General features: G+C 34.4%; 3 protein-coding genes, 1 long non-coding RNA gene and 1 pseudogene across 4 annotated transcripts; 4 read left to right on the plus strand and 1 right to left on the minus strand.

Moving 5' to 3' along the window:
- The first annotated feature begins 7,422 nt into the window (after positions 1–7,422).
- LOC146954358 (uncharacterized) lies at positions 7,423–11,129 on the plus strand. Its single transcript, XR_015012945.1, has 6 exons — positions 7,423–8,193; positions 8,316–8,356; positions 8,511–8,744; positions 8,856–10,184; positions 10,311–10,396; positions 10,564–11,129. It is a non-coding gene; the product is annotated as an uncharacterized LOC146954358 (long non-coding RNA).
- A 295-nt stretch (positions 11,130–11,424) lies between these two features.
- LOC146954359 (ethylene-responsive transcription factor 1B pseudogene) lies at positions 11,425–12,956 on the plus strand (annotated as a pseudogene).
- Positions 12,957–13,870: 914 nt separating this feature from the next.
- Positions 13,871–16,740, plus strand: LOC146954360 (E3 ubiquitin-protein ligase SINA-like 10). Its single transcript, XM_085716090.1, has 4 exons — positions 13,871–13,962; positions 14,095–14,180; positions 15,361–15,999; positions 16,212–16,740. The coding sequence occupies exons 2-4, from the start codon at positions 14,100–14,102 to the stop codon at positions 16,440–16,442; spliced, it is 951 nt and encodes a 316-aa protein (XP_085572216.1). The 5' UTR covers positions 13,871–13,962; positions 14,095–14,099; the 3' UTR covers positions 16,443–16,740.
- A 3,387-nt stretch (positions 16,741–20,127) lies between these two features.
- LOC146954361 (E3 ubiquitin-protein ligase SINA-like 10) lies at positions 20,128–23,618 on the plus strand. Its single transcript, XM_085716101.1, has 4 exons — positions 20,128–20,281; positions 20,378–20,470; positions 22,131–22,766; positions 22,998–23,618. Exons 2-4 carry the CDS (start codon positions 20,390–20,392, stop codon positions 23,226–23,228), a joined length of 948 nt encoding a protein of 315 aa, XP_085572227.1. The 5' UTR covers positions 20,128–20,281; positions 20,378–20,389; the 3' UTR covers positions 23,229–23,618.
- Positions 23,619–24,507: 889 nt separating this feature from the next.
- LOC146954362 (lachrymatory-factor synthase-like) lies at positions 24,508–25,278 on the minus strand. Its single transcript, XM_085716109.1, has one exon. It carries the CDS (start codon positions 25,185–25,187, stop codon positions 24,684–24,686), a length of 504 nt encoding a protein of 167 aa, XP_085572235.1. The 5' UTR covers positions 25,188–25,278; the 3' UTR covers positions 24,508–24,683.
- Positions 25,279–25,664: the final 386 nt, after the last annotated feature.

Consider the following 25,664-nt stretch of genomic DNA (forward strand, 5'->3'; position numbering starts at 1 on the left):
CTTGGTGGTTTGTGGACTGATATGGGTCAACCAGGTGAGAGCAAATGTTTCTGACTTGACATGTTTGATACACAACATTGTAACCTTCGGTGTATCAAAGTTTGTGACTGATGCACAATATTAACTTCTGGTGTTCCCCTTCTCTTTCTTGTCAGCCGTTATCAAAACCCCAGTTTCTTTCCGTTCATTCATCAAAGAGGGGTGACTTAGGGTCAGTTTTTGACCCAAAATCATCCCTCTAACTCATTTTTCTCTTTCCCTTTAATTGAAATAAATGATTTTCAAATTATAACAAACTAAACTAACCACGGTTATCTATTTCAATTACACTAACAATTTAACAAAAAATATAATCTAAATTCTTTCTTTTTAACGACATCAACAACAATCTTTATTATAAAAAATAATTGTTTAAAAATATAATTTGGATAATGAAAAATTAAGTATAGATATGCTCATCTAATTTGTTACACTTTTTAATAACCAATTTCGGTTATTATCGAGAGGTCGGAAACAAAACAAGGAAGTGCAGGGTGGCCCAAAGGTAGGGGCGCATTCTGAGTAAGGTGGGGGGTGGTTGGTTGTCAAGGGAGAAGGGGTTGTAATGAAGATTCTCTCTTGGAATGTCAGGGGTCTAGGTGGGTATGCTAAAAGGCCGGAAGTCCGTAAACTTATAGCTGAAAAAAATCCTTCCGTTGTTTCTCTGCAAGAAACGAAGTTGTCAGTCATTGATGATGCTTTGTCCTTATCCTTATGGGGTTCTCCTTCGCATTCTTATTCTTTCCGACCAGCTGTGGGGGCGTCTGGGGGCTTGTTAATTATGTGGGACACTGCTGTTGTCGAGGTTTGGTCATCGGTTAGTATTGAGCATGTGCTAATTATTCATGGTCGGTTTATTGATTCTAATGATGAATTTTATCTCTTCAATATTTATGCTCCTTGCGATAATGGTGCGAAACAATTATTATGGAACTCTTTGTCTGTATATCTTCAACAATTGGTGGGAAGAAATATTTGTTTATGCGGGGATTTTAATGCGGTGCGCAGTCTCGAAGAAAGAAGGTCTAGGGGAGCCGCGATTCAGTCTTTTGATTGCGGTCCCTTTAATGCTTTTATTGAAAATAACACCTTCATAGATTTACCTTTACATGGCAGAAGTTTCACGTGGTACAAAGGGGACGGTAATTCAATGAGCCGCATAGACAGATTTTTGCTCTCTGAGGAGTGGTGTGCAAATTGGCCCAATAGCTTGCAAGTCGCTTCCTTGCGAGGTTTATCTGATCATTGTCCATTGGTTTTATCGGTGGATGATCATAATTGGGGTCCGAAGCCGGTGAGGATGTTGAAATGTTGGGCTGATGTTCCGGGTTACCAACAATTTGTTCGATCAAAATTACTATCATACCAAGTAGACGGTTGGGGAGGTTATGTTTTAAAGGAAAAATTGAAACGGATCAAAGGTGATCTCAAAGAATGGCATCTAACTCATTCTCACAATTTACCTGGCAAGATTAGTTCCTTAAAGAATCAGATAGAGTTGTTGGATTCAAAGGGTGAGGTGGATATTTTATCTGAGGAAGAAGTGAATGTTTTGCATGATTTATATTCTGAGCCCCATTCTTTATCAAGGGCTAACACTAGTATATCTTGGCAACAATCGCGTTTATTATGGCTTCGCGAAGGGGATGCAAACTTAAAATATTTTCATGCTATCATGTCTGGTAGACGCCGTCGTAATGTCATTTCTTCTGTTGTTGTGAATAATAATATTATAGAGGGAGTTGACAATGTCCGGGAAGCAGTGTTTGGTCACTTTCAGTCTCATTTCCAAGCGTTACAAATCAACAGGCCAAGGGCAGATGGCTTACAATTTCGTAGGTTGAATGCATCTGATGGTAATTTTTTGACTTGTCCGTTTCGTGAAGAAGAGGTAAAGGCGGCTGTGTGGGATTGTGATAGCTTCAAAAGCCCTGGTCCGGATGGTATCCATCTTGGTTTTATAAAAGATTTCTGGTTAGATTTGAAGCATGATATTATGAGGTTCATATCAGATTTTCACCGTAACGGTCGCTTATCGAAAGGTATTAACAGCACTTTCATTGCCCTTATTCCAAAGATTGATAATCCTCAACGCCTCAATGATTTTTGCCCCATTGTTTTAATTGGTTGTTTATATAAAATTTTGGCGAAATTGTTGGCCAATCGCTTGAGGCATGTGATGGGTAAAGTTGTCTCAGAAACCCAAACAACTTTTGTTAAGGACAGACAGATTCTTGATGGCATTCTCATTGCTAATGAAGCCGTTGATGAAGCGCGTAAGAAGAAGAAAGAAATGTTATTGTTCAAGGTTGACTTTGAAAAAGCTTACGACTCAGTTGATTGGGGTTACTTGGATGATGTTATGGAGAGAATGTTTTTCCCTACCTTATGGCGAAAGTGGATGAAGGAATGTGTTTCTACGGCAACTGCGTCGATCTTGGTTAATGGGAGTCCAACAAATGAATTCCAATTGAAAAGGGGTTTACGTCAGGGTGACCCACTTTCTCCATTTCTTTTCCTTCTCGCAGCCGAAGGATTAAATGTTTTGATGTCGGAGGCGGTGAATTTGAATCTCTTTACAGGGTACTCAATTGGGACGCATAACCCCACTGTGCTTTCTCACTTGCAATTTGCTGATGATACTCTTCTGATAGGTGTTAAGACCTGGGCGAATGTTCGAGCCTTAAGGGCTGTTTTGGTTCTTTTTGAAAATATGTCAGGGTTGAAGGTAAACTATCAGAAGAGTAGTTTGTTTGGTATTAATATTGAGGACTCGTGGTTACTTGAAGCCGCTTCTATTTTGTCTTGCAAAGTGGGTCGCATTCCTTTCATTTATCTTGGCCTCCCCATTGGGGGTGACCCTAGACGTCTGGCATTCTGGGACCCGGTTATCCATCGTATAAAATCTAGGCTGTCTGTGTGGAATAACAGAAATTTGTCTTATGGGGGTCGCTTGATTCTCCTCAAATTTGTCCTGTCTTCACTGCCTGTCTACGCCCTTTCCTTTTTCAGAGCTCCCGCAGGTATAATCTCTTCCATCGAATCTATTCTTATTAATTTTTTTTGGGGTGGGGGTGAGGATAATAGGAAAATTGCTTGGGTTGACTGGAATTCTATTTGTATGAGTAAGGAGGTTGGTGGTTTGGGGGTTAGGAGACTGAAAGAGTTTAATATTGCTCTTCTGGCAAAATGGTGTTGGAGGTGTTTAGTGGATAGGGAGGGGCTATGGTTTAAGGTGTTATTGTCTCGTTATGGTGAGGAGAGAGGGCGGCTTAGAGAGGGTAGTAGGTTGGGGTCAGCGTGGTGGAAGGAAATTGTTAAAATCCGAGAGGGGTTAGATGGCGATGGTGGAGTTTGGTTCGAAGACAATATTTCTAAACGTCTTGGTAATGGCTTTAACACTTATTTTTGGTCGGACTGTTGGGTGGGGACTGTGACGCTAATGGCGAGATTTAGAAGATTATTTGATTTATCGGTTCACCAGAACTTATCGGTAGGTGCGATGCATGCTTTAGGTTGGGGAGAGGATGGGGAGGCCTGGAGGTGGAGACGTCGTTTGTTTGCCTGGGAGGAGGATTTAGTAGTGGAGATTAGGAATCTGTTGTCTAACATTTCTTTGCAGGATTCTGAGACAGATGTTTGGCTTTGGCGACCGGATCCTACAGTTGGTTACACGGTCCGTGGAGCGTATCAAATGCTTATGAGGCAGGAGATACAAGTTCATGATTTGGCTTCGGATGCACCTTGGCATAAAAACGTTCCTTTGAAAGTGTCTATTTGTGCTTGGCGGCTCTTTCGTAATAGATGGCCAACAAAGGACAATTTGGTGCGGCGTGGTGTTATTTCTTTTGACAATCAACTTTGTGTTTCAGGATGTGGTCAACAAGAAACTTTAGATCACTTAATAATTCATTGTAATATTTTTGGCGATCTCTGGAAGCTTATCAAATCTTGGATAGGTGTGTATTTTGTGGATCCCCTACAGGTTATGGATCATTTCAATCAATTTGTTCACTCTTCTGGTGGTTATGCTCCGCGTCGGTCATTCTTACACTTGATATGGCTTTGTTGCATTTGGGTTATTTGGAATGAAAGAAACCAAAGACTCTTTTCTAACAAAGCTAATACGATGGAGCAGCTATTGGAAAAAGTTAAGTTGTTTTCTCTCCGTTGGCTGAAAGCTAAAAATGTTTGCTTTCCTTTTGGTTATCAGTTATGGTGGCAGCATCCCTTCGCTTGTTTGGGGATTGGCTGATTTGTTTTATCCATTTATAAACCTTTTGAACGGTGTGTGGCATCGCTTGTAATCTTGTTTTGTCTCTCTCTGCACTTCTTGTGCTAGGGAGCAAAACTTCTGTTTGTTAATATATATCTCATTTTGGCTTGTTCAAAAAAAAAAAAATATTTAAATTTAGGCTTAATATTTAATATTTAATATTTGTTAAACTGCATCATCAGAAGTGTTGTCCAACCACTTCAGCCATAAACATGGGGATTCTCAAATCAAATTCTCTTATGGTTAGTCCTTCACTGTCTCCTTGAAGTCTAATGATGAAACCATTGTTCATTAAGGGGAAAATGATGGTAAACTATTTATTCTCAATAATAGAAGTATGCTTTTGGGAAATGCAGTCAATCTTTTTGCTGCATTGGTCCTAACTCTTCTGAGTCCGACTATAGTTATGATATATTGGCTCGGTCTCAGATATGCAAACTGAAATTACAATCTTCTCCGAAGAACGTCCAACGAGTTCCTTTAGCAACTCTTTCATCAGAGTTGCTTGTGATTCCATTTGGTTCTGAACCTCTCAAGCTAGATATTTGCATAACCCCCAGGGTACCTCCTATTTCCTTTTCTATGCTTTGGTTTTTTTCCCTGGTTAAAGTTTTGTTATTATTATTATTATTATTATTATTATTATTATTATTATTATTATTATGATTTTTTTTTTTTTATATTTTGAATTTATACTCTAGCATTTTATCTTTTTCTTCAGTTTTTCAAATGCCAAACAAAGGCTGTTAGTGTTTTCTATTTTTGGATCAGTTTTGAAATATCAATCTCAAATTTTCTTTATTGATTTAATGGCAATTTTGTGCAGATGCAAATCTACATAGCAACCCAGACTGGAATGACGCACCACCTGAGGGTTGAGAGTTCAGACAAGATAGTCAATGTGAAGAAGAAGATTCATGACAAGGAATATATCCCAATACACCAACAAAGTCTGCTCTTTTGCGGTAAACAACTAGAGGACAACCTGACCCTTGCCGATTACAACATCCAAGAGAAGTCAACCCTCGACGTCTTCCTCCGTATGAGTGGGGACTAGATGACCACCGTCCACCACACCATCGCTGATTACTACATCCAAGAGAAGGCAACTGTCCACCTCATCGTTCGCTGCCGTCGGCGATACTTATAATGAAGACAATCATCTATAAGTAGTAAAGTCATATATTATTGATAACTTAGAGTCTTTGACTTTTGCTTTTCTCATTAAGAATTTGAATTTGGTTCTTTTTGTTGTCTTGAGCTGTATAATTATTTTTTTTACTGGGAGTGATTTTCAGCAATTGAAGAAACCTATTTACTTTTCTACATAAATTGGAATTGTAATTCACACATAGATACATATGCAATGACTCCTGCATTAGAGTCTGATTTAATTGAAAAGAGTTAGTGATGTAGTGACTTCAGGCTTCAAACCCTTTATCAAGCTGCTGAATTATTGTTTCTCACACTTAAATATTTTCATGATCCTTAATTTTCCTAAAGGATCTCCCCAAAAGCCTGAAAAAGTTGTGTAAAATGAAGACTTAATTTTCCTGAAGCATTTTGTTGATTGTAGTAGTAAGTGAGTTCATAGAGGTTACTTATGCAGGAAGTTAGATAACTATGTAACTGTTTGTTGACAATTTTCTAGCTAGAGTATGTGATCAATTGATGTTAAAGATGGTCATGGATATTGTTTGCTTGATGACTAAGTAATTTTAAAAATTTGGTTGTTGTTTGTGTTATTTTTGTTTGTTAATTTCTCTGTGTGAATATTCTTGCTGATTTACTACCGCTATAGCTGTTGATTCAAGTAAGTGTTTTTATGTTAGTTTGTTTGGCTTTCTGGCTTTGTTGTATATATAGAGTATAAAGCTAATTGTTGGAGTTAAAGTCTGCATAATAAGGATTTTGGATGTTGTGTCTAAGGTGTTAAAAACTGATATAGTTTGTTGATGCATAATTTGGGTGAAAGATATTGTTTGTCTCAGAATGAGGTTATAATGATAGTGTTTGATACAAAATTTGGGTGAAAGATAGTGTTTGGGTGAATTATTGGTGGTAAATAACCTGAAATTCTAATATCTTGATCTCAAGTAAAAGTTTCTTTGATCTCAACTTCTGCTTTGGCAAATGGTCTCAGCCAGATTATAAGAACTAAAACCTTCTTTTATCAAACTACGAAAATGCATGCACTGAGCTTAAGGATAAGGTAGAGCATTATCATGTCCTAGAAGAAAAATTAAAGGACAAAGAGGCCGAGATTTCATCAATGCACAGTGCTTCGTTGGAAAAAGAAGGTATAAATTTACATAAAATTCCTCATCTCTTTTGTTTCATAAACATTTATAGAACATTTGAGTCAATATTGTTTTTTAACTTTGTAGGAAGTTGTGGCTGTTGGAAGAACAGTTGTTGCTATGAAAGACTATTCACTAGATGGTAACAGAGAAATGGTGGCACTAGGAACAATGAACATTGTTGGTTCTTTGACATCTTGCTATGTGGCTACAGGTACCAGAGAGGTCTTATTTGCATATGCTCTCCAGGATAGCATATGAAAACAAGTTGACATTATTATATCCTTTGTTATAGAAATAGCTTATTTTTTTGGCTTCAATCAATCATCTTTTTATTTTGGCTTCAATACATGATCCTCTACTTTTGCTGATTCAAGATTTTTGTTCCCTTAGTTTCACGGTTTTCAACTATTATTAGAGTTATCTTGATGAGTGTTTCTGATTCTTTTTTTCAGGATCATTTTCTCGCTCCGCTGTGAACTATATGTTTGGTTGTAAAACTGTTGTATCAAACATAGTTATGGCCATAGTGTTGTTAACTCTATTAGTGATTATACCACTATTCAAGTACACTCCAAATGCAGTGCTTGCCTCAATTGTTATAGCTGCGGTGATGAGCCTGTTCGACTATAAATTTGAGATTCTTTATGAGAGAGAAATATACCAAGAAATACAATGAGATAGCTGGTTAGAACAACTAACTCCCAAATGGGCCCTAAGTAATTCAATGAGATAGCCAGTTAGAACTACTAACTCTTATCTAATGTAACTGATAGGTAACTAACTTTTGCATCTCTGATATAGGTTGCTGGTTGCGAGGAAAGTGTTGAGGCGTTTAAGAATGTTTCTGGTGTTGGAGTGCTGGCGGATCTACTAGATCTTGCTACTGGTTCGAGTACGAGGACGAGGGAAAATGCAGTGTCGGCATTGCTTAATCTTGTGAGATGTGGTGGCTGGAGATGTAAGAGACGCGTTGGCGTTTGGTGCCATGGATGGAATTGTTGATGTTAAAGATAAAGGAAGTGTTAAGGGGCAGAGTAAGGCTTTTGAGTTGATGAGAGTGATGGTTGGTGATGTTCGTAGTCACGGTGATGTTCGTAATCATGGTAATGTTGTTTTGAATAGTGGTTCGTCGTTCGGTTCTTTGATGAATGAAGATAGTGGTACGTCGTTTTGAATGGTGGTTCGTCGTTTGGTTCTTTGATGAATGAAAATAGAGGTACGTTTATTTGAATAGTGGTTCATCGTTTTGGTCTATTGGTGAAATGAGTTTTAGGTTGGCGGATCATGTACAAAAATAGAGTAGAATTTTGTTGTTGCTGTTATTGTTAATGATATGTTGTTATGATTCTATTGATTTTTATGTTATGATATGAGAAATACCATGATATGTTGTACATTCTAACAAAGAAAAAGCTCATTAATTGAAAAGGTTATTCTTCTTCTGGTGTGTAGAGTGCTTTTGAACATTACTAGGAGTTATGAACATTTCGAGCTTATGCCAAAGTCGTAATTCTACCGACACCACACGTACTTTCATCGTGAGCCGAGCAAAGGTCTCCCTAAATGAATGTAGTTGTATGTAAAGAACAAAAGCACAAAATGTTTTTGCCTACAGGGTTTTTATTGACTAAATTATTTTATTAGGTGGTATAAGTACGCCTCTGCGGGCTTGACAGTGTTGGGTGTTTATATGACAGATTGACAGTGTTAGGTGACGTCGCAACGGATTGGAAAAAAGGTACACATCACCGGATACAAAACTGAATACCGTTGAATGTCTTTCAATTTGGAAGACAAATTTACAATGTTATTTATGAACAATGCCTGTGCATATGATTCTACTCCATTTTACATTACCTCACACCTTTAATAATCTGAGCAATTTTATGCAGGGTTCTCGCTGCAGCTGCTAAGATATCTGGACAAGATAATAGAGGTATATTGCAATGGTGTTGGAATCCGAGAGAATGCTTGAATAGGAGGTGATGGCTGGTGCCTTGTGGAGAGGACTGTTTTGGTTGCTGCTATGAGGTATTTAAATTTATTTGCAGAATCGAGTGAAAGAAGTTTACGTGCTCCAACGGCTACTTTAGTGATTGATTTGTCTGCCATGGAGTTGTTAGCAAGTAAGTTTTGTGGTTCTAAATTTGTTTTGTTAATTTTGTTTCATTCCTTTAGTTCTAAATTTTTAGCGATTCTTAGTTTATGCAATCTCTTTTATGTGTATGTTGTTGCAGATTGGTTATACTGTTTGTGCATATAAGATGGCATAGCAAAAAGATTTATCCAGCATCATAGCCATAATTGTCACGGCTCTGAATAGTCTGCTTTCATTTTCTACTTGTGTTGATAAAAGTGTAGATGCCTATAAATCATGATCATGTTGCTGCACTCTCTGAACTAATCAGGTGTAAGACTGTTCTTAAATTTAAGTGTAGAATCAGATTTTTTCAATTTTTGGTAAATATGAGATAAACTACTTGCCCATTTACATGTATGCTGCTCTTTTGAAGTTTTGCCATATTAATTTCCATTTTTCAAGCTAAGTTCACCGTGAGTTGGTAACTTGCAGATCAAGTCACCATAGAGTTGTTATGTCTAAATTTCTGATGTTTTATAATTTGAGTTTTGCTTGGTGTTTTAGAATTTTTAGATGCCTAGGTAACCATTGGTAAATAATTTTCGTTGATACATGAGTATATTGTTAAACTAAGTCCAACAAATTACACTAATGATTGTTCATGGAAGGGTTTGCATAAGACAAGTGTGATGACTACACTGGCACTCAATCCATTTGTGCGGTTCCTGTAAACAAATTAGTGTAAACATCATATATTGGCCATGGATAGTATTTTTGGATCTTTTTATCATATAAAAGGAAGCCTATTTCATTTTATTATATATTATCAAAGCCTATTTCATTTTATTATATATTATCAAATATAAGTTAAATGTAGTTTTAGGATATGTGTTCAAAATTGTTTGCGAATGTCAGTGAGGTTAGTATGTTATAGTATTGTTAAGTTGAAGCTATAATTCTATAGCATGGATGGTTTTTAACTAATATCTATTGTTTCCGCGACATGCTATTCAGTATAAAATATGGTCAAATAATGGCTATAACTTAAATAGGGTGCAGACTTTATGGTTTTCAAGTTCTGGTAATAGTATGGCTATATTAGTTTTTCATGTTGGTACCTATGTGGTTCTTGAATTATTTTTGTATAAACGATTTATTGGACCATGTTAAAATAATCTTTCTTCTTCAGCTATAACATCTGTTTTGCTGACAGTAGATTATAACATCATCAACCCACCAGCAGTTGATCTTCATTGTTTTTAATTGTTAATCTTTTGTTCCTACCCTTTAAGCTGGGCTAGAAATTGAAATTTGTTGATGATTGTTGTATTACCTTTCATTCATAAGGTTCGACAATGAAATATGAAGTAACAATGTTGCCATTGTCTATGTTTTGGTGGATGTTTATGAAAGACTTGTCCGGAGTGGGAAGAAGCCAAGTTTTCTTCAGTTACTTGCCACACAGACCGTTAGTGCTATTTGGCATGTGAATAAAATTTATCTGCATTTTAAGTTGATCGCTATTTTATTCTTCTATCTATCACTACTATATTTGCTTTATACATGATTTTTGCTTCAACCTTATTCGCTATCTTCGCGAATGCATTTGTAGTTTCTTTGGAAAAACTAACAAGGGAACGGGTTGCTAATTTTGCTTACACACTTTTGGTTCTAAGTTATTCCTGTGTTGGCTTCATGGTTTGTTCTCTCTCTCTCTCTCTCTCTCTCTCTCTCTCTCTCTCACACACACACACACAAACACTAACACATTCACACTCAAAAGTCCAATTTGTATGCTCAGATTTACAAGAATTCAGAGATTTTTTACAAGTTTTCTATCTTTTTCGTGTGGTGTGTTTGAATAGGTATGAAGTCTGCATGAAACTCTTGCCTCATATGGAAACGTGTATTTTACTGGAACCGTTCTACCTATTGTTATCATCCTTCTTGGTAAAGTGATCAAACCTGGAAGGCCTGCCAGATCGAAAACTCGAAAGGAACAGTGAGGTTAATAGTGCAGTCGTTCTCTTTGGAGTTTTTGAAATCAAATTAAGTGGGAGAGAGGCTGGATCTTTAGTTTCAAATTATATGACTGTGCTAACACCTTCCTTTCCCTCTTTCTTTTCACTTTCAATTGATCAAAACAATTATGTTTCACAACTGCAGGAGGAAGCAAAAGCAGTTGGCCAGCTTCGTAACCAATGATTGGCAAACTTGCTTGGTTGTTGTTGAAGTGCTCCTTTCATTTTTCTATTGACAGCAGAAAGGTTGCTATGACAGCATATGCATAAAACTAGGCATAAACTGGGCGTATTCATAATACATCAAATCATGGCCAACAATTAGATTTGTGAAATATGTAAAATTAGTGTAAATTCTGTGTGTCTATAATGAGATCACACACCTTTTATTTATAATGGTTTTACAATAAATAAATTGAATGCATCAGTTATATTGCAACCTGCTTAGGTTACCTCTAATTTTTCTGCAGATGATGATTACATATCAGGAGAAATGTGCACACTGATACAAGAGCCTTGATGGAGTTCAAAGCTGGAGTAAGGAATAAAATGAATCAAGTATGATAATTGATTCTGAATTGCTGCAAGCCGATTAATCACCATATGATCAGCTTCCGACGTACATAGCATAATAAAGTATTTGTAAGCTTTCTTTCAACAATTTACTTTATTTATCTGCAAAGCTAAATCCAAGATACCTGCACAACGACTTTTATGTTTCATAATAATTATTTGACAATAAAAATGAGTTTTGTGAGTGTAAATAAGAATATTTGACTTTATAATTTGAAGTACTTGATCCGATTGTTGTTTTATTACTTTATAATTTGAAGTACTTGATCCGATTATTGTTTCTTGCTTCATTGTCAAAAATTCAGATGGTTAGGTGTTTGATTACATTGCTAAATATGCAATATTGTTTGTGTGGTTTTCTTTCCTTTGATATGATTGATTTCTCATCGAGTTCGCAGACAACAATTACCGAAAATGAGCCAAAACAATTGATGTTGAAGTCATCATCATCTGAAGCAAAGGAAGTGTTGCAGAATAATAATTAGATGAATCAAAAGTATTCATATATAGGTGTGAGAAAAAGACCTAGGGGAAAATATGCAGCAGAGATCAGAGACACAACAAGAAGAGGAAGAAGGGTTTGGCTTGGAACATTTGATAGTGTTGAGGATGCTGCTTTGGCTTACGATCAAGCTGCATTTTCAATGAGAGGTAATAATGTTGTGCTCAATTTTTCTGTTCAAAGGGTCAAAGGATCTTTGCAAGAGATTCAATATGATTGCAGAGGGGTTTTCACCTGAACTTGCACTCAAGGAGAGACACTGTGAACAAAGAAAGATGTTATCCAAAGGTGTAAATAATAAAGCAGGGAAACAAGATCAATCAGAGGGATCAAGTGTCTTGGTGTTAGAAGACTTGGGAGTTCATATCTTGAGCAACTTCTAACAATATCTGATAATCAAAGTACAAGCAGCAGCAACTTACGATCAAGTTGTATGTAATTTTTATTACTTCTTTTTAATTGATTCAGTAATTCTTTTTACTTGAACTAATATTATTACTTATGAAGAACTATCCATTGTAATTTGTATTTAGGGATTAAAATAGGTGAGATTCCTTCCAAAAAAAAAAAAAATGGGTGAGATTGCTTGACAAAGCCTATAGATCAGCATATCAGGATACTACTCTCTACGATAGTGTATTTTCAGTTGGATTTTCAAGTTGGATAGTGTATTTTCAGTCTTCTACTCTACGATAATATACAAACACCTGATTTTTTAGTCCATTAATCTGTTAATCCAACAAGATAATAGTTGTAAACATGTCTTTTGTTCAGAATTCAATTAAATTACTTGACAAACCTCACCCACAATTCAAACTCAAAATTCAAACAATATAGATAATAAAAAAAAAATATTGCTGACAGGAGGAATGTTGAGAAATCTTTGGGTGGTGAATGGTCTGACTTCGTCATAGACCGCGACTTAGAAGAGGGTGACAAGTTGATCTTTGATTTGGAAGATCCACCAACCAAAATTTATGTCAGACACGTCTGCGGCCAGTAAACAACGAAAGGTAGTGGTTACTTTTGGAATTGAAGACGATGAGGCCATTTTGGATATTTAACTTTGTAATCCATCAAACACAACTACTTTAGAATCTATGTTGTATAACTTCTGTTTTGGTTTCGTTTATGGTAGACCTATCTAGGATTTGATATGTTATAGATCATGATTTTTTATATTTATATGCATGTAATATCTATATTTGGAATCAGTTTACTTTTAAGCGTATTAACTAATATGTATTTGCCAACAAAATTATCTGGAAAAAAAAAAAAACAATCCACCTCGTGCGAAGCACGGGTTTGTAACTAGTTGAATCTAATAAAATAATTGAAGGGTTGTTTATCTCTTTCACAACAAGTCCGTCATTGTTCCCTATTGTGAAACTTCACTCGCATTTACTACACAACAACCATCATATTAAACTTTAGGAAAATGCTAACCGGTGCCCCCAGGCACCGGTTAAGATATGAAAAAGGAAATTATATACTCCCTCCGTTTCAAAATGAGTGTCGTTTTAGGTGTTTACACACATATTAAGAAATGCAATGATTAAAAGAAAGAGAATGGTTATTTTACCAAATTATCCTTGTTAACTTTTGGTTAGTTTCAAAAGCAATACTTTGGAAGTAGTGTGCAGAGTATTAATTGGAGGGTAAAATTGAAAAGAAAAAGTTATTATTGCATTGGAAACTGAAAGCGACACTCATTTTGAAACAAATTTTTTTGCCTAAAGCGACACTCATTTTGAAACGGAGGGAGTAGTAGTTAATGTATTGAAATTATGTAATTAATTTATAATAAAGTCAAAAATAGTTTCCTTTTAGAGTAATAATTCCATTTTATGTTATGCTTAACCAGTGCCCCGAAGGCACCGGTTAGCAGGACCCTAAACTTTATAGTAGCATTTACAAGAAATTGATCATCAATAAAAAAGAATTCCTCTTCGTTTCTCCTCTACATTTTACTAATGTTAATTTTTAGATAATTAGATTATATTGTTAATATATAATAAAAAAAAATAGCATTTTGAGAGAGAAAAAAAATAGCTTTTTTGTTTGTAGTGATTAAAAACGAAATGCAAATATTTATAGAAAATTGCCTTTAAAAAAGACCACCGAGCACTGACGACGAAAAAGCAAAACCTCAAGCCGCTGAGTTCTCTGTGAGTGTTTTGTTAAATGTTATTTTCTTGTACTATTTTTGTTTTTACTATAACAAGCCGTTGATTATGCTTTAGTCAAAAGTTTGATTTTGATAAAGTTGTAATGTTTTTTTAATCAATATTTGTCAAAAGGTGTAATGGAGCCGTTGATGATCTCCAACCCTAGTTTGCTTGATTGCTGCAAATGTCTTCAACCCTTAACTATTCCCATCTTTCAGGTATGCATTTCATTCTTTTTATTTTCTTTCATAACTTATTTTCTAACTCTGAAGGTTAAGGTGAGTTTGATCTATTAAAAGATAAATACAAGACAAAACAACAACGAAATCAAAACAACACATGATAATTTTTTTTCTTTGTTCAAAAAAACACATGATAAATTTTTAAGGTATTGAACAAAAAGTTATTTCACTATATTAAATAACTATTGGGACATGAAGTTGTGTTGTGGTTTACCAAGGGGACAACAATTTCAGTTTTTGTTAAGTCCATTGCCCTTGATTTTTTCCGGTCCTAGAAATAGTTTTAAAATCAAACCCCGTTTAAACATTTATTCTTTTAGCCGAACAAACAAACCCTAATTTGTTGTCATATATGCAATATGCCATATATGCGATGACATGATGTGTTGTGGTTTGGTAGTGAGGCTGTAGCACCACAAATGTAGGACTCTTAACTCATGCCCCAAGAAGACTCGATATCTGGAGCGTGATGTGAGTGGTTGGGTAGACTTTGATACTATCTTTAGAATTTATGCCCCCACTTAAATACTCATATTTAGGCTTTATCTCATGTGAGCCTCTTAACAAGTAATTCACTTTAGAAGTTAAAGTAATTATTATTAAGCAATAATTAGAAAATTAAAGATGAATATTAGAGGTACATCAGAACAATCAAGAGTTTTTAATTAAGATAACGACCTTTAATTTTCTCGCTTTAGAGGAGCCAGATTCTTATAACAAAAGACATTATTTTCCCTCCTCATCTTATGTGGCTTTGTAGGCAGCATAAAAGAATGGAGAACCAAGTTGTCCCTATAGACACAACACTTAGGGAGAAACATAATGAGGTCTAGTATGACAATGATGAATAAGTGGTTAGATATCCGTGATTCCATTTAAGGAATCACTTTTATTTATTGGGTCATGTTAACCAGTGCCTCGGACACTAGTTAAGGAAGCAAAAATAAAATTTTTTCATAAAAAACAACAACATTTTGACTTTCATAAAGTTGAACATTCTACTTTTCACCAATTTCCAATGCAAAGTTTTTATATTAGTTTTTCTTAACCAGTGCTCCGGGGGCACTAGTTAAATAAATCTTTTACTTTATTTTATTCTAACAAATGGTTCAAAGGCTAATTTGATGATTTTCTTTTATGTTGCAATACCTTGCAGTGTGATAATGGTCATATTGTTTGCTCTACCTGCTGCACTAAACTCAGGAACAAGTGTCACGAGTGCTCATTGTGCATTAGCTCAAAACGTTGTAAAGCCATTGAGAATCTATTGCGATCTATCGAAATGTCATGTCCGAATGCAAAACATGGTTGCAAGGAGAAAATAAGATACACTGATAGGAAGCATGAAGAAGAATGCAACTACAGACCATGTTACTGCCCCCTTTCAGGATGTGACTTTGCTGCATCAGAGGAAGTTTTATCCGACCATTTCAGACATGAACATGGGGATTCTGGAATCAAATTTTCCTATGGCCACTCCTTCATTGTCTCCTTGAAGTCTAATGATGAAACCATTGTTCTTCAAGGGGAAAAAGGTGGTAAACTATTTATTCTCAATAAAAATAGAATTATGCATTTGGGAAATGCAGTCAATCTTTGCTGCATTGGTCCTAATTCTTCCGAGTCCAGGTATAGTTATGATATATTGGCTAGGTCTCAGATATGCAAACTGAAATTACATTCTTCTCCGAAGAACTTCCAACGAGTTCCTTTAGCTACTCTTTCATCAGAGTTGCTTGTGATTCCATTTGGTTCCTCTGACCCTCTCAAGCTAGATATTTGCATAACCCCCAAGGTACCTCCTATTTCCTTTTCCATGCTTTGGTTTTTCCTCCCGGTTAAAGTTGTTATTTTATTTTTTATATTTTAAATTTTTACTCTAGCATTTTATCTTATTCTTCAGTTTTTCAAATGCCAAACAAAGGGTGTTAGTGTTTTCTATTTATGGATCAGTTCTTGAAAAATCCTCAAATTTTCTTTGTTGATTTAATTGCAATTGTTGTGCAGATGCAAATCTTCATAAAGTCCCATAATGGAAAGTTGTACCTCCTGAGGGTTGAGCGTTCAGACACGATACTCAATGTGAAGAAAAAGATTTTTGACAAGGAAGATATCCCAGTGCACCAGCAATGGCTGGTCTGTGGCTCTAAGCCACTACAGGACAACCTGACCCTTGCCGACTACAACATCCGAGAGGGGTCAACCATCTTCGTCTGCCTCCGCCACCTTTGGAATTAGATTATCACCACAACATTGCCATTTACTACATCCAAGTGCATGCAACTGTCCACCTCATTGTCCTCTGCCGTCGACGACCCTTATTATGAAGACAATCACCGTATAAGTAGAGAAGTAATGCATTATTGATAACATAGAGTCTAATTGACATTTGCTTTTCTTATTTAGAATTTGACTTTTGTTCTTTTTGTCTTGTCTTGAGCTGTATAATTATATTTTTACTGGGGAGGATTTCAGCAATTGGAGAAACCTATTTACTTTTCAACATAAGTTGAAATTGCACAGTAATTATCACTTAGATACATGCAATGACTCCTGCATTAGAGTAAGTAATGTAATGACTTCAGGTTTCTCACACTTAATATTTTCATGATCCTTAATTTTACTGAAGGATCTACCCGAAATGCCTGAGAAAGTTGTATAAAATGAAGACTTAATTATATCTTAACCTCAATCTTGGCTTTTTTAAGTCCTGATGAAGCATAGACAAACATAGAGGTTACTTGTGCAGGAAGTTAGATAACTTTTTAACTGTTTGTTAACAATTTTCTAGCTAGAGTTAGTATCTATTTCAACTAGAGTTAGTTAGAGTATTTAGATTGTAGAAACTATAAATGTGTGCAAAACAGTATGTGAAATTAGATTTGTGATTTGATCAATAATATTGCTTATATCAATGGAGTTTCGTATTCTGTTTTAACACATTTAGTCTATTAGTCTTACATTTGATTTTAGGATTCAGTTAAATGAAAAATATGGTGGCTTCTAAGGTGAGGGAGCCGTTAACTTCGTCACCAATGTAACACAAAAAATTAACATTGAATCTAAGAAAATAGTTGAAGGTTCAGTCTCCCTTCCTCACCCAATCACTCAATGTTTATCTCTTTCACAACAAGTCCTCCATTGTTCCCTATTGTGAACCACCATTAACCTTCCCAACTTTAATTTCCCCAGTTTTCTCTTGCTTTCTACTGCAAAGGACATAATTTTTGTCCTACAGCCTCACCAAAGGGACCTCATTCCAAAACATGATAGAGATCAAATTGAGACTTATGTTTGCAGAAGTATTTGTTACCTGATTCCCTTCTCTATAGATGTGTGTAACAATGCAGTTCATTTCTTTGAGAATGATCTTCATGTTTTTCCATCAATCCGTTTCTTAAGCACCAAGGAATTTGAAATGAAGCTTTAAAAACCTTAACAAGCAAAATAGAATCAGTTTCTAGCCAAATGTTTCTCCATTGATTATCATATGTAATTTATATTGCTCTCATGACACCACATAGTTCAGCATGGTAAGAGGATGTTAAGCCAAAAGGTTCAGCAAAACATCCTAAAAAATATGCATCATGGTTCCTAAAAGCACCTCCACAGGAAGCCAAACAAGGATTACCATTTGAAGCTCCATCAGTGTTGCACTTTAACCAATTCCTCTAGTTGTAAAAGAAAAGATCTTTTGTAAAATATCATTTGTAGATCATGATTTTCATTAATTTAAATGAATGAAAAGTGAGATGATTGTTTAATTGTTTGGTATAAATGAAAGTGAAAGGAAATATAGATGTTTGTATTTGGTAAAGCACAAAAATAAATCTGGATTAAAATGGATGCAGAACCTTATGTATGGTGCAAAACTTATCATCATTGTGACCTTAGACTTGATTTTTTTAGGAATCCTTAGACTTGATCTTAAAATGGAATATTATTTATTGATATATATAGTTCCTACGTCCCTAGTTATGAGAAATTTTTTTAAAAATTTGTCCATAAATAATTTTTTTGAAAAAATAATTGTCCATAAATATAAGATCATATACAAATTTCTAAATTTATTTATTATTATTTTTTTCAATTATATCCCTTATTGATAATAAGAATTTGTCTTGAAATATTAAAAGTTAACATTGAATATTCGTATATGCATACAAAAGATAATTTAGTAATATTCACACACATTTAAGATAAATTATAACTCAAAAAAAAATTCTTAATACTAGGGATTTTTGGAGTACATTACAGGTGGCAAAATATTAGTACAAAAAATGAAAATACAAAATAAAATAAAGATATGTAAATATGATAATGAAACAAAATTTAATTAAGGGAATGATCATTATGCATTGTCCTTACCATTTGTGGTGGTGGCCGAGGTTTGAACCGTGGACCTAGCATATATTATGCATTGTCCTTACCAACTGAGTTAAGCTCACGAGGACAAATAACATTTATACAAACACTGTTTTTTTATTGCGTTAATGCGTATAAATTACGAACTATTGTTTTTATAAAATTCTAATTAAAATTATTTTGATTTTTATTAAAATTATAGGTATCAATAATAGATATTTTGCACTTTCATACTGTAACAAATTATATTTTTTTTCTTTCAATAATACCAACAATATAACAAATGAAATATAAATTATTTGTAAACAAAAGAATATAAATTATTATATTTTTAAATGATACCGACAAAATAATATTGTTATAGTCAAATTTGTTTAGGGGTATATTTAAAAGTTAAAAAGTCGGCGCAAAACAATATATTTCTTTGATCTATAATATATATAAAGAAAATAACCCCTCAATTTTCAATATAAATAACACATGTAACAAATAGATAACTTGTCAAAAAAAATGTAACAAATAGATAAGAATAAATTTAAATATTATAAAAAATGTAACCAACACGATGTGAATATATATATGTCTGTTTTTTTCGCTTATCACTTATAAAGTGTAACAAAATAGATGAATATATTTATATTTACTTTTTAGGCTTAATTGCACTTTTGGTCCCCTATCTTTCCAAAATTTGCGGTTACAGCCCCCTAACTAATTTAAATACAAAACAGCCCCCTAAGTATTGAATCTTTGGCAGTTTTGGCCCCCCAAGGCCAAAATAAAAATAAAAAAAATGACATGTGGCACCTCATTTAGGGTGCCACGTCAGCGTTGGGGCCAAAACTGTCAAAGATTCAATACTTAGGGGGTTGTTTTGTATTTAAATTAGTTAGGGGGCTGTAACCGCAAGTTTTAGAAAGATAGGGGGCCAAAAGTGCAATTAAGCCTACTTTTTATTATCTCAATTATACTCTTAAACAATTTTTTCTATAATAAAGATTGTTGCTGGTGTCATTTAAAAAAAGAATTTAGATTATATTTTTTTGTTATATTGTTGGTGTCATTGAAATAGATAATCATGGTTAGTTTGGTTTGTTATAACTTGAAAACAACAAACATTTATATTTATTTTTTTAGTCAAAATCAAAATTTTATAAAAAAAAAAAACACCGTTCATACTTTTCAAACGTTAACGCAATAAAAAAAGCAGAAAGACGGACACGTGAGTGCCCATCTTTTTGCTGGTATATATAGTATAAATTCAGATTTTTTTTGTCTGTATATAAAGTGGTAAAGACCACTGAAACTCACATACTGCAAATATTGGATTCGAACCCAAAAATACTTTCAATCTAACAATTTTGACATTATCAATTGAGATAGGTTCTATTAAGAGTAACAAAAAAAAAAAGAACTATGTAAAGTGACACTTAGATAGGAACAAAATAATTCTCCAAAAATGACACTTAAAAAGGAACAGAGGGAGTAATTTTTTCTTTTTTAGATACATCGGTTAACACAACCCTTTTATTTTTAGTCTCAGCAAAAATGACACTTTTTCATATAGACCGAGAAATTTTTAAAAGATATTAAAAAGTGCAATTTTTGTTTGTTGGGAGTGACATAAAAAAATAACCGCAAAGTTATTGGCAAAGGACCACCGAGCACGGACGCCAAAAACCAAACCTGAAGCAGCCGGAGTCTACAGTTTCTCTGTGAGTGTGTTTGTTAAATGTTATTTTTTACTAAAACATTTCGTTTACGAAACTTGATTTTGATAAAGTTGCAATGTTTTTTTTAATCATTATTAGTCAAAAGGTGTAATGGAGCCCTTGATTATTTCTGACCCTTATTTGCTTGATTGCTGCAAATGTTTTGAACCCTTAACTATTCCCATCTTTCAGGTATGCATTTCATTCTTTTTATTTTATTTAATAAGTTAGTTTGTAACTCTGATAAGAGTTAAGGGTACTTTTGTTTGATATGTAAAAGGTAAATACCAGACAGAACAACACAAGACAAAACAAAACAACACAAACAAACTTTTTGTTTTGTAGTTTGGTAGACAAAACATTATTTTGGTGTTTTAAACAACTTATACATATTGGATGCATTTGATCCTCTAAAAAATGAAGATAGGACATGACAACTCCAGTTGTACTGCGTTTGATTTGTAAAACTGTTTCTGGAACAGGAAAAATTGGAGTCAATGGACAGGACAAAAACAAAATTTTTTGTCTCTCACTAAACCACAACACAACTTTTTGTCTCACGTACAAGTTATCTAAAATACAAAAAATAACTTTTTGCCCACCAAAAAATTATTCAATACCATAAAGTTTGGCCTGTGTTGTTCTGCCTTGTGTTTTGCTGTTCTGCCTTGTGTTGTTATGTTCAGTACAAATTTAGCAAATCAAACGCACCCATTATTTTGATATTTTAAACAACTTATACACCTGACAAAAAAGTTGTGATGTAATTTAAACAACTTCAAATCAAACACATTACAACTGGAGTTATCTTGTCCGGTCCCTTATTTTTTATTTTAGCGGATCAAGCTCACACTAATTTGTCGTCATATATGCACTTGAGCGTAACGACACGAAACTCTATTGTGTTGCGGTTTCTGTAGTGCATCTGCAGCACCAAAAATGCAGGTCTCTTAACTCACTCCCATGACTTGACATCTGGAGAGTGACTTGAGTGGCCTATAGGGGTGTTTCGATAGACTATGATACTATCTTAGAATTTGGGTTGGACCTATGGTGAGAAATTCCCCACATGTATACTCATATTTAGGCTTTATCTCATGTGAGACTCTTAACAAGTAATTCACTTTATAAGTTAAAGTACTTATTATTAACCAATAATTAGAAAATTAAAGATGAATATTAGAGGTACATCATAACAATCAAGAGTTTTAAGTTAACGACCTTTATTTTCTCGCTTTAGAGGAGCCAAATTCCTCTAAAAAACGACATTACTTTCCCTCCTCTTCTTATGTGGCTTTGTAGGCAACATAAAAGAATGGAGAACCAAGTTGTCACTATAGAGACACAACACTTGGGGAGAAACGAAGATAATGAGGTTTAGTACGACGATGATGAATAAGTGGTTAGAGATAGTGATTCTGTTTAAGGAATCACTTTTGTTTCTTTTAAATGCTTGGATGAGTTATTTTATGCCTTGGAGGATAAGACTTATTTGCTTTAATTGGGTTTTGAATATTACAAGTTACAAGGAAATTTGATTAATAATTATGAATGTCTTTAATTTTGTATATCCTTCTGTTTTTTAGTTTTTATGTGCTATGAACTTCTTGGATTGTTTCTCTAAACTCTGATATAGCGACCATACCGCTATAGCGTTTTGGGGGCTAGCCGCGATCCGTCATTGAGTACATGGATTTTGAGAAGAATAAGTTGAGAATGATTAACTTTATGTTGGTTATATTTTTGATTGAATAACTTGCTACCAACAAAGAAATCTCGTATTTTATTTTATTCTAACAAATGATTCAAAGTCTAATTTGATGATTTTCTTTCATGTTGCAACACTTTTCAGTGTGATAATGGTCATATTGTTTGCTCTACCTGCTGTACTAAACTTAGGAATAAGTGTCACGAGTGCTCATTGCGCATCACCTCAAAACGTTGTAAAGCTATTGAGAATCTATTGCTATCTATCGAAATGTCATGTTCGAATGCAAAACATGGTTGCAAGGAGAAAATAGGTTACACTGATAGGAAGCATGAAGAAAAATGCATCTACGTACCATGTGACTGCCCCCTTTCAGGATGTGACTTTGCTGCATCATCAGAAGTGTTGTCCAACCATTTCAGCCATAAACATAGGGATTCTCAAATCAAATTTTCTTATGGTCACTCCTTCATTGTCTCCTTGAAGTCTAATGATGAAACCATTGTTCTTCAAGAGAAAAATGATGGTAAACTATTTATTCTCAATAATAGAAGTATGCTTTTGGGAAATGCAGTCAATCTTTGCTGCATTGGTCCTAACTCTTCTGAGTCCGACTATAGTTATGATATATTGGCTAGGTCTCAGATATCCAAACTGAAATTACAGTCTTTCGTGAAGAACGTCCAACAGGTTCCTTTAGCAACTCTTTCATCAGAGTTTCTCGTGATTCCATTTGGTTCTTCTGAACCTCTCAAGCTAGATATTTGCATAACCCCCAGGGTACCTCCTATTTCCTTTTCTATGCTTTGGTTTTTTTTCCCCGGTTAAAGTTTTGTTATTATTATTATTATGATTTTTTTTTTTATATTTTGAATTTATACTCTAGCATTTTATCTTTTTCTTCAGTTTTTCAAATGCCAAACAAAGGCTGTTAGTGTTTTCTATTTTTGGATCAGTTTTGAAATATCAATCTCAAATTTTCTTTATTGATTTAATGGCAATTTTATGCAGATGCAAATCTACATAGCAACCCAGACTGGAATGACGCACCCCCTGAGGGTTGAGAGTTCAGACAAGATAGTCAATGTGAAGAAAATGATTCATGACAAGGAATATATCCCAATACACCAGCAAAGTCTGCTCTTTTGCGGTAAACAACTAGAGGATAACCTGACCCTTGCCGATTACAACATCCAAGATAAGTCAACCCTCGACGTCTTCCTCCGTATGAGTGGGGACTAGATGACCACCGTCCACCACACCATCGCTGATTACTACATCCAAGAGAAGGCAACCATCCACCTCATCGTTCGCTACCGTCGGCGATCCTTATAATGAAGACAATCACCCTATAAGTAGTAAAGTCACACATTAATGATAACATTGAGTCTTTGACTTTTGCTTTTCTTATTAAGAATTTGAATTTGGTTCTTTTTGTTGCCTTGAGCTGTATAATTATTTTTTTACTGGGAGTGATTTTCAGCAATTGAAGAAACCTATTTACTTTCCAACATAAGTTGAACTTGTACAGTAATTCTCACATAGATACATGCAATGACTCCTGCATTAGAGTATGATTTAATGGAAAAGAGTCGGTGATGTTGTGACTTCGGGCTTCAAACCCTTTATCAAGCTGCTGAATTCTTGTTTCTCACACTTAAATATTTTCATGATCCTTAATTTTCCTGAAGGATCTCCCCAAAAGCATGAGAAAGTTGTGTAAAATGAAGACTTAATTTTCCTGAAGCATTTTGTTGATTGTAGTAGTAAGTGAGTTCATAGAGGTTACTTGTGCAGGAAGTTAGATAACTATGTAACTGTTTGTTGACAATTTTCTAGCTAGAGTTTGTATCTATTTCAACTAGAGTTAGTTAGAGTATTTAGATTGCAGAAACTATGAATGTGCAAAACACTGAAATTAGATTTCTGATTTAATCAATAATATTGCTTACATCAATGGAGTTTCATATTCTGTTTTAACACATTTAGTCTGTTAGTCTTACATTTGATTTTAGGATTCAATTAAATAATAAATATGATGGCTTCTAAGGTGAGGGAGCTATTAAGTCCCTCACCAATGTACCATACATAATTAACATTGAATCTAATAAAATAATTGAACGGTTCAGAACAAGTCTGTCACAACAAGTATGTCATTGTTCCCTATGTGAATTTGCGACCACCTTTGACATTCTCAACTTCGATTTCTCCGGTCCTCTCTCTTTTTCTACTTCAAAGGACGTAATTTCTATCCTACAACCTCAGTGAAGATAAAAAGAATAGGGAAAACACAAGTCAATGAAATTTGTAAAACCTTGTAAACATGGTTAAAGTTTGACATTTGATAAAAACACAGTTCGAAAGGAATTTCATACTGCTTAACTTAGCAGATCTAAATATTGATATGTGAATCTGTTTAATTGTTTTTAGTATTTGACAAAAACACAATGAATGAAAATCATAGAACTTATTCATTTGGCGGACCAAACATTGACTTAAAAAAACAATGACAATAAATATGAGATTATTTTACCTTTTGTTTTATTTGGCAATTCATCTTATTAATCACACAACATAGGGGAAATAAATAGTAAATACATTAGGATGAGTCTCATGAACGAGTATAACTTAGTTGACAGAGACACTACACTATGCAAATATCGGGGTTGGAACTCCGAATTTCCACTAAATTTCTAGCTACATTTCATTGCTAGGAAGTGAAGATGCAATCTCTTCCTCCATTTTCTGAGCCATAACTTGAAGCCCAACACGATACTTACTCACCAACTCCTCAAACTCCAACCCTTCAACAGGATCAACACCAAAGAACCACTCAACCCCACACCCACCATCCCCATCACCATCACCATCAACAACCCTCATAGTTGACTCATAACACTCAAACCCAATATTACACTCAACAATCTCATACTTAATACTCAAGTCGACTTCATCAACGGCTACCAATCTCTCCTTTGACCAGCTCACTTCTTGTGATGATGGGAGGGAGGATCCTGCACAGTAGCGTATGCATCCCACCTCACCGTTGGATCCGTGGACACCGTAACACGTGGCGAGGTTAGGGAAGCGTTTGTGGAGATTGAAGAAGTCTTTGATGAGTGGCCATGCTTGTTGTTTTGCGGTGTTTTTGAGTTTGGTTGAAACTTTGGTTTCCCATCTTTGAATAATGTTTTGTTCCATTTTTTGTGTGCTGAATGAAGAGATTCCACTCAATTTCACACTCCACTATTTATCTCAAATAAACTATATCACATCACATGTCTCCCCCTCATATTTTATTGCAATATAATGCTGCAAATTCTTTAATTTTCTTTTGACTATAACTTTTAGTTATGACAAAGTTTGTCATTTGTCAATTTATCTTTTTTCTTTTGTCCTGATTTAGTCTTTATCTATCAAAATATATAGTACATGTTAAACCTTTTTTTATTTTTCATTTTATTATTAAAAAATTCTGAAATAATAAATTTAGTTTTTTAACATATTTTTAATTACCAAAAATTAAAAAAAAATCATAAAACTAAAGTTACTTTTAAAAAAAATCATAAAATAAAGATGTTCATATGATTCAACTATTTCTTTATTTTTTATTGAAAAATTAGTATTTCTACACTTTTTTAACAATAAAATGAAATAAAGGACGAATGTGTTTTTGTC

The sequence above is a fragment of the Medicago sativa genome, chromosome 1 (assembly GCF_051527215.1).
Source record: "Medicago sativa cultivar Bolivia chromosome 1, Bolivia_mono, whole genome shotgun sequence".
Taxonomy (NCBI): Eukaryota; Viridiplantae; Streptophyta; class Magnoliopsida; order Fabales; family Fabaceae; genus Medicago; species Medicago sativa.

Coding starts and splice junctions, on each gene's coding strand:
- LOC146954361 (XM_085716101.1), top strand. CDS start 20,390: ATGGAGCCCTTGATTATTTCTGACCCTTATTTGCTTGATTGCTGCAAA. Junction 20,471..22,130: donor TAACTATTCCCATCTTTCAG/GTATGCATTTCA, acceptor AACACTTTTCAG/TGTGATAATGGTCATATTGT. Junction 22,767..22,997: donor ATATTTGCATAACCCCCAGG/GTACCTCCTATT, acceptor AATTTTATGCAG/ATGCAAATCTACATAGCAAC.
- LOC146954360 (XM_085716090.1), top strand. CDS start 14,100: ATGGAGCCGTTGATGATCTCCAACCCTAGTTTGCTTGATTGCTGCAAA. Junction 14,181..15,360: donor TAACTATTCCCATCTTTCAG/GTATGCATTTCA, acceptor AATACCTTGCAG/TGTGATAATGGTCATATTGT. Junction 16,000..16,211: donor ATATTTGCATAACCCCCAAG/GTACCTCCTATT, acceptor ATTGTTGTGCAG/ATGCAAATCTTCATAAAGTC.
- LOC146954362 (XM_085716109.1), bottom strand. CDS start 25,187: ATGGAACAAAACATTATTCAAAGATGGGAAACCAAAGTTTCAACCAAA.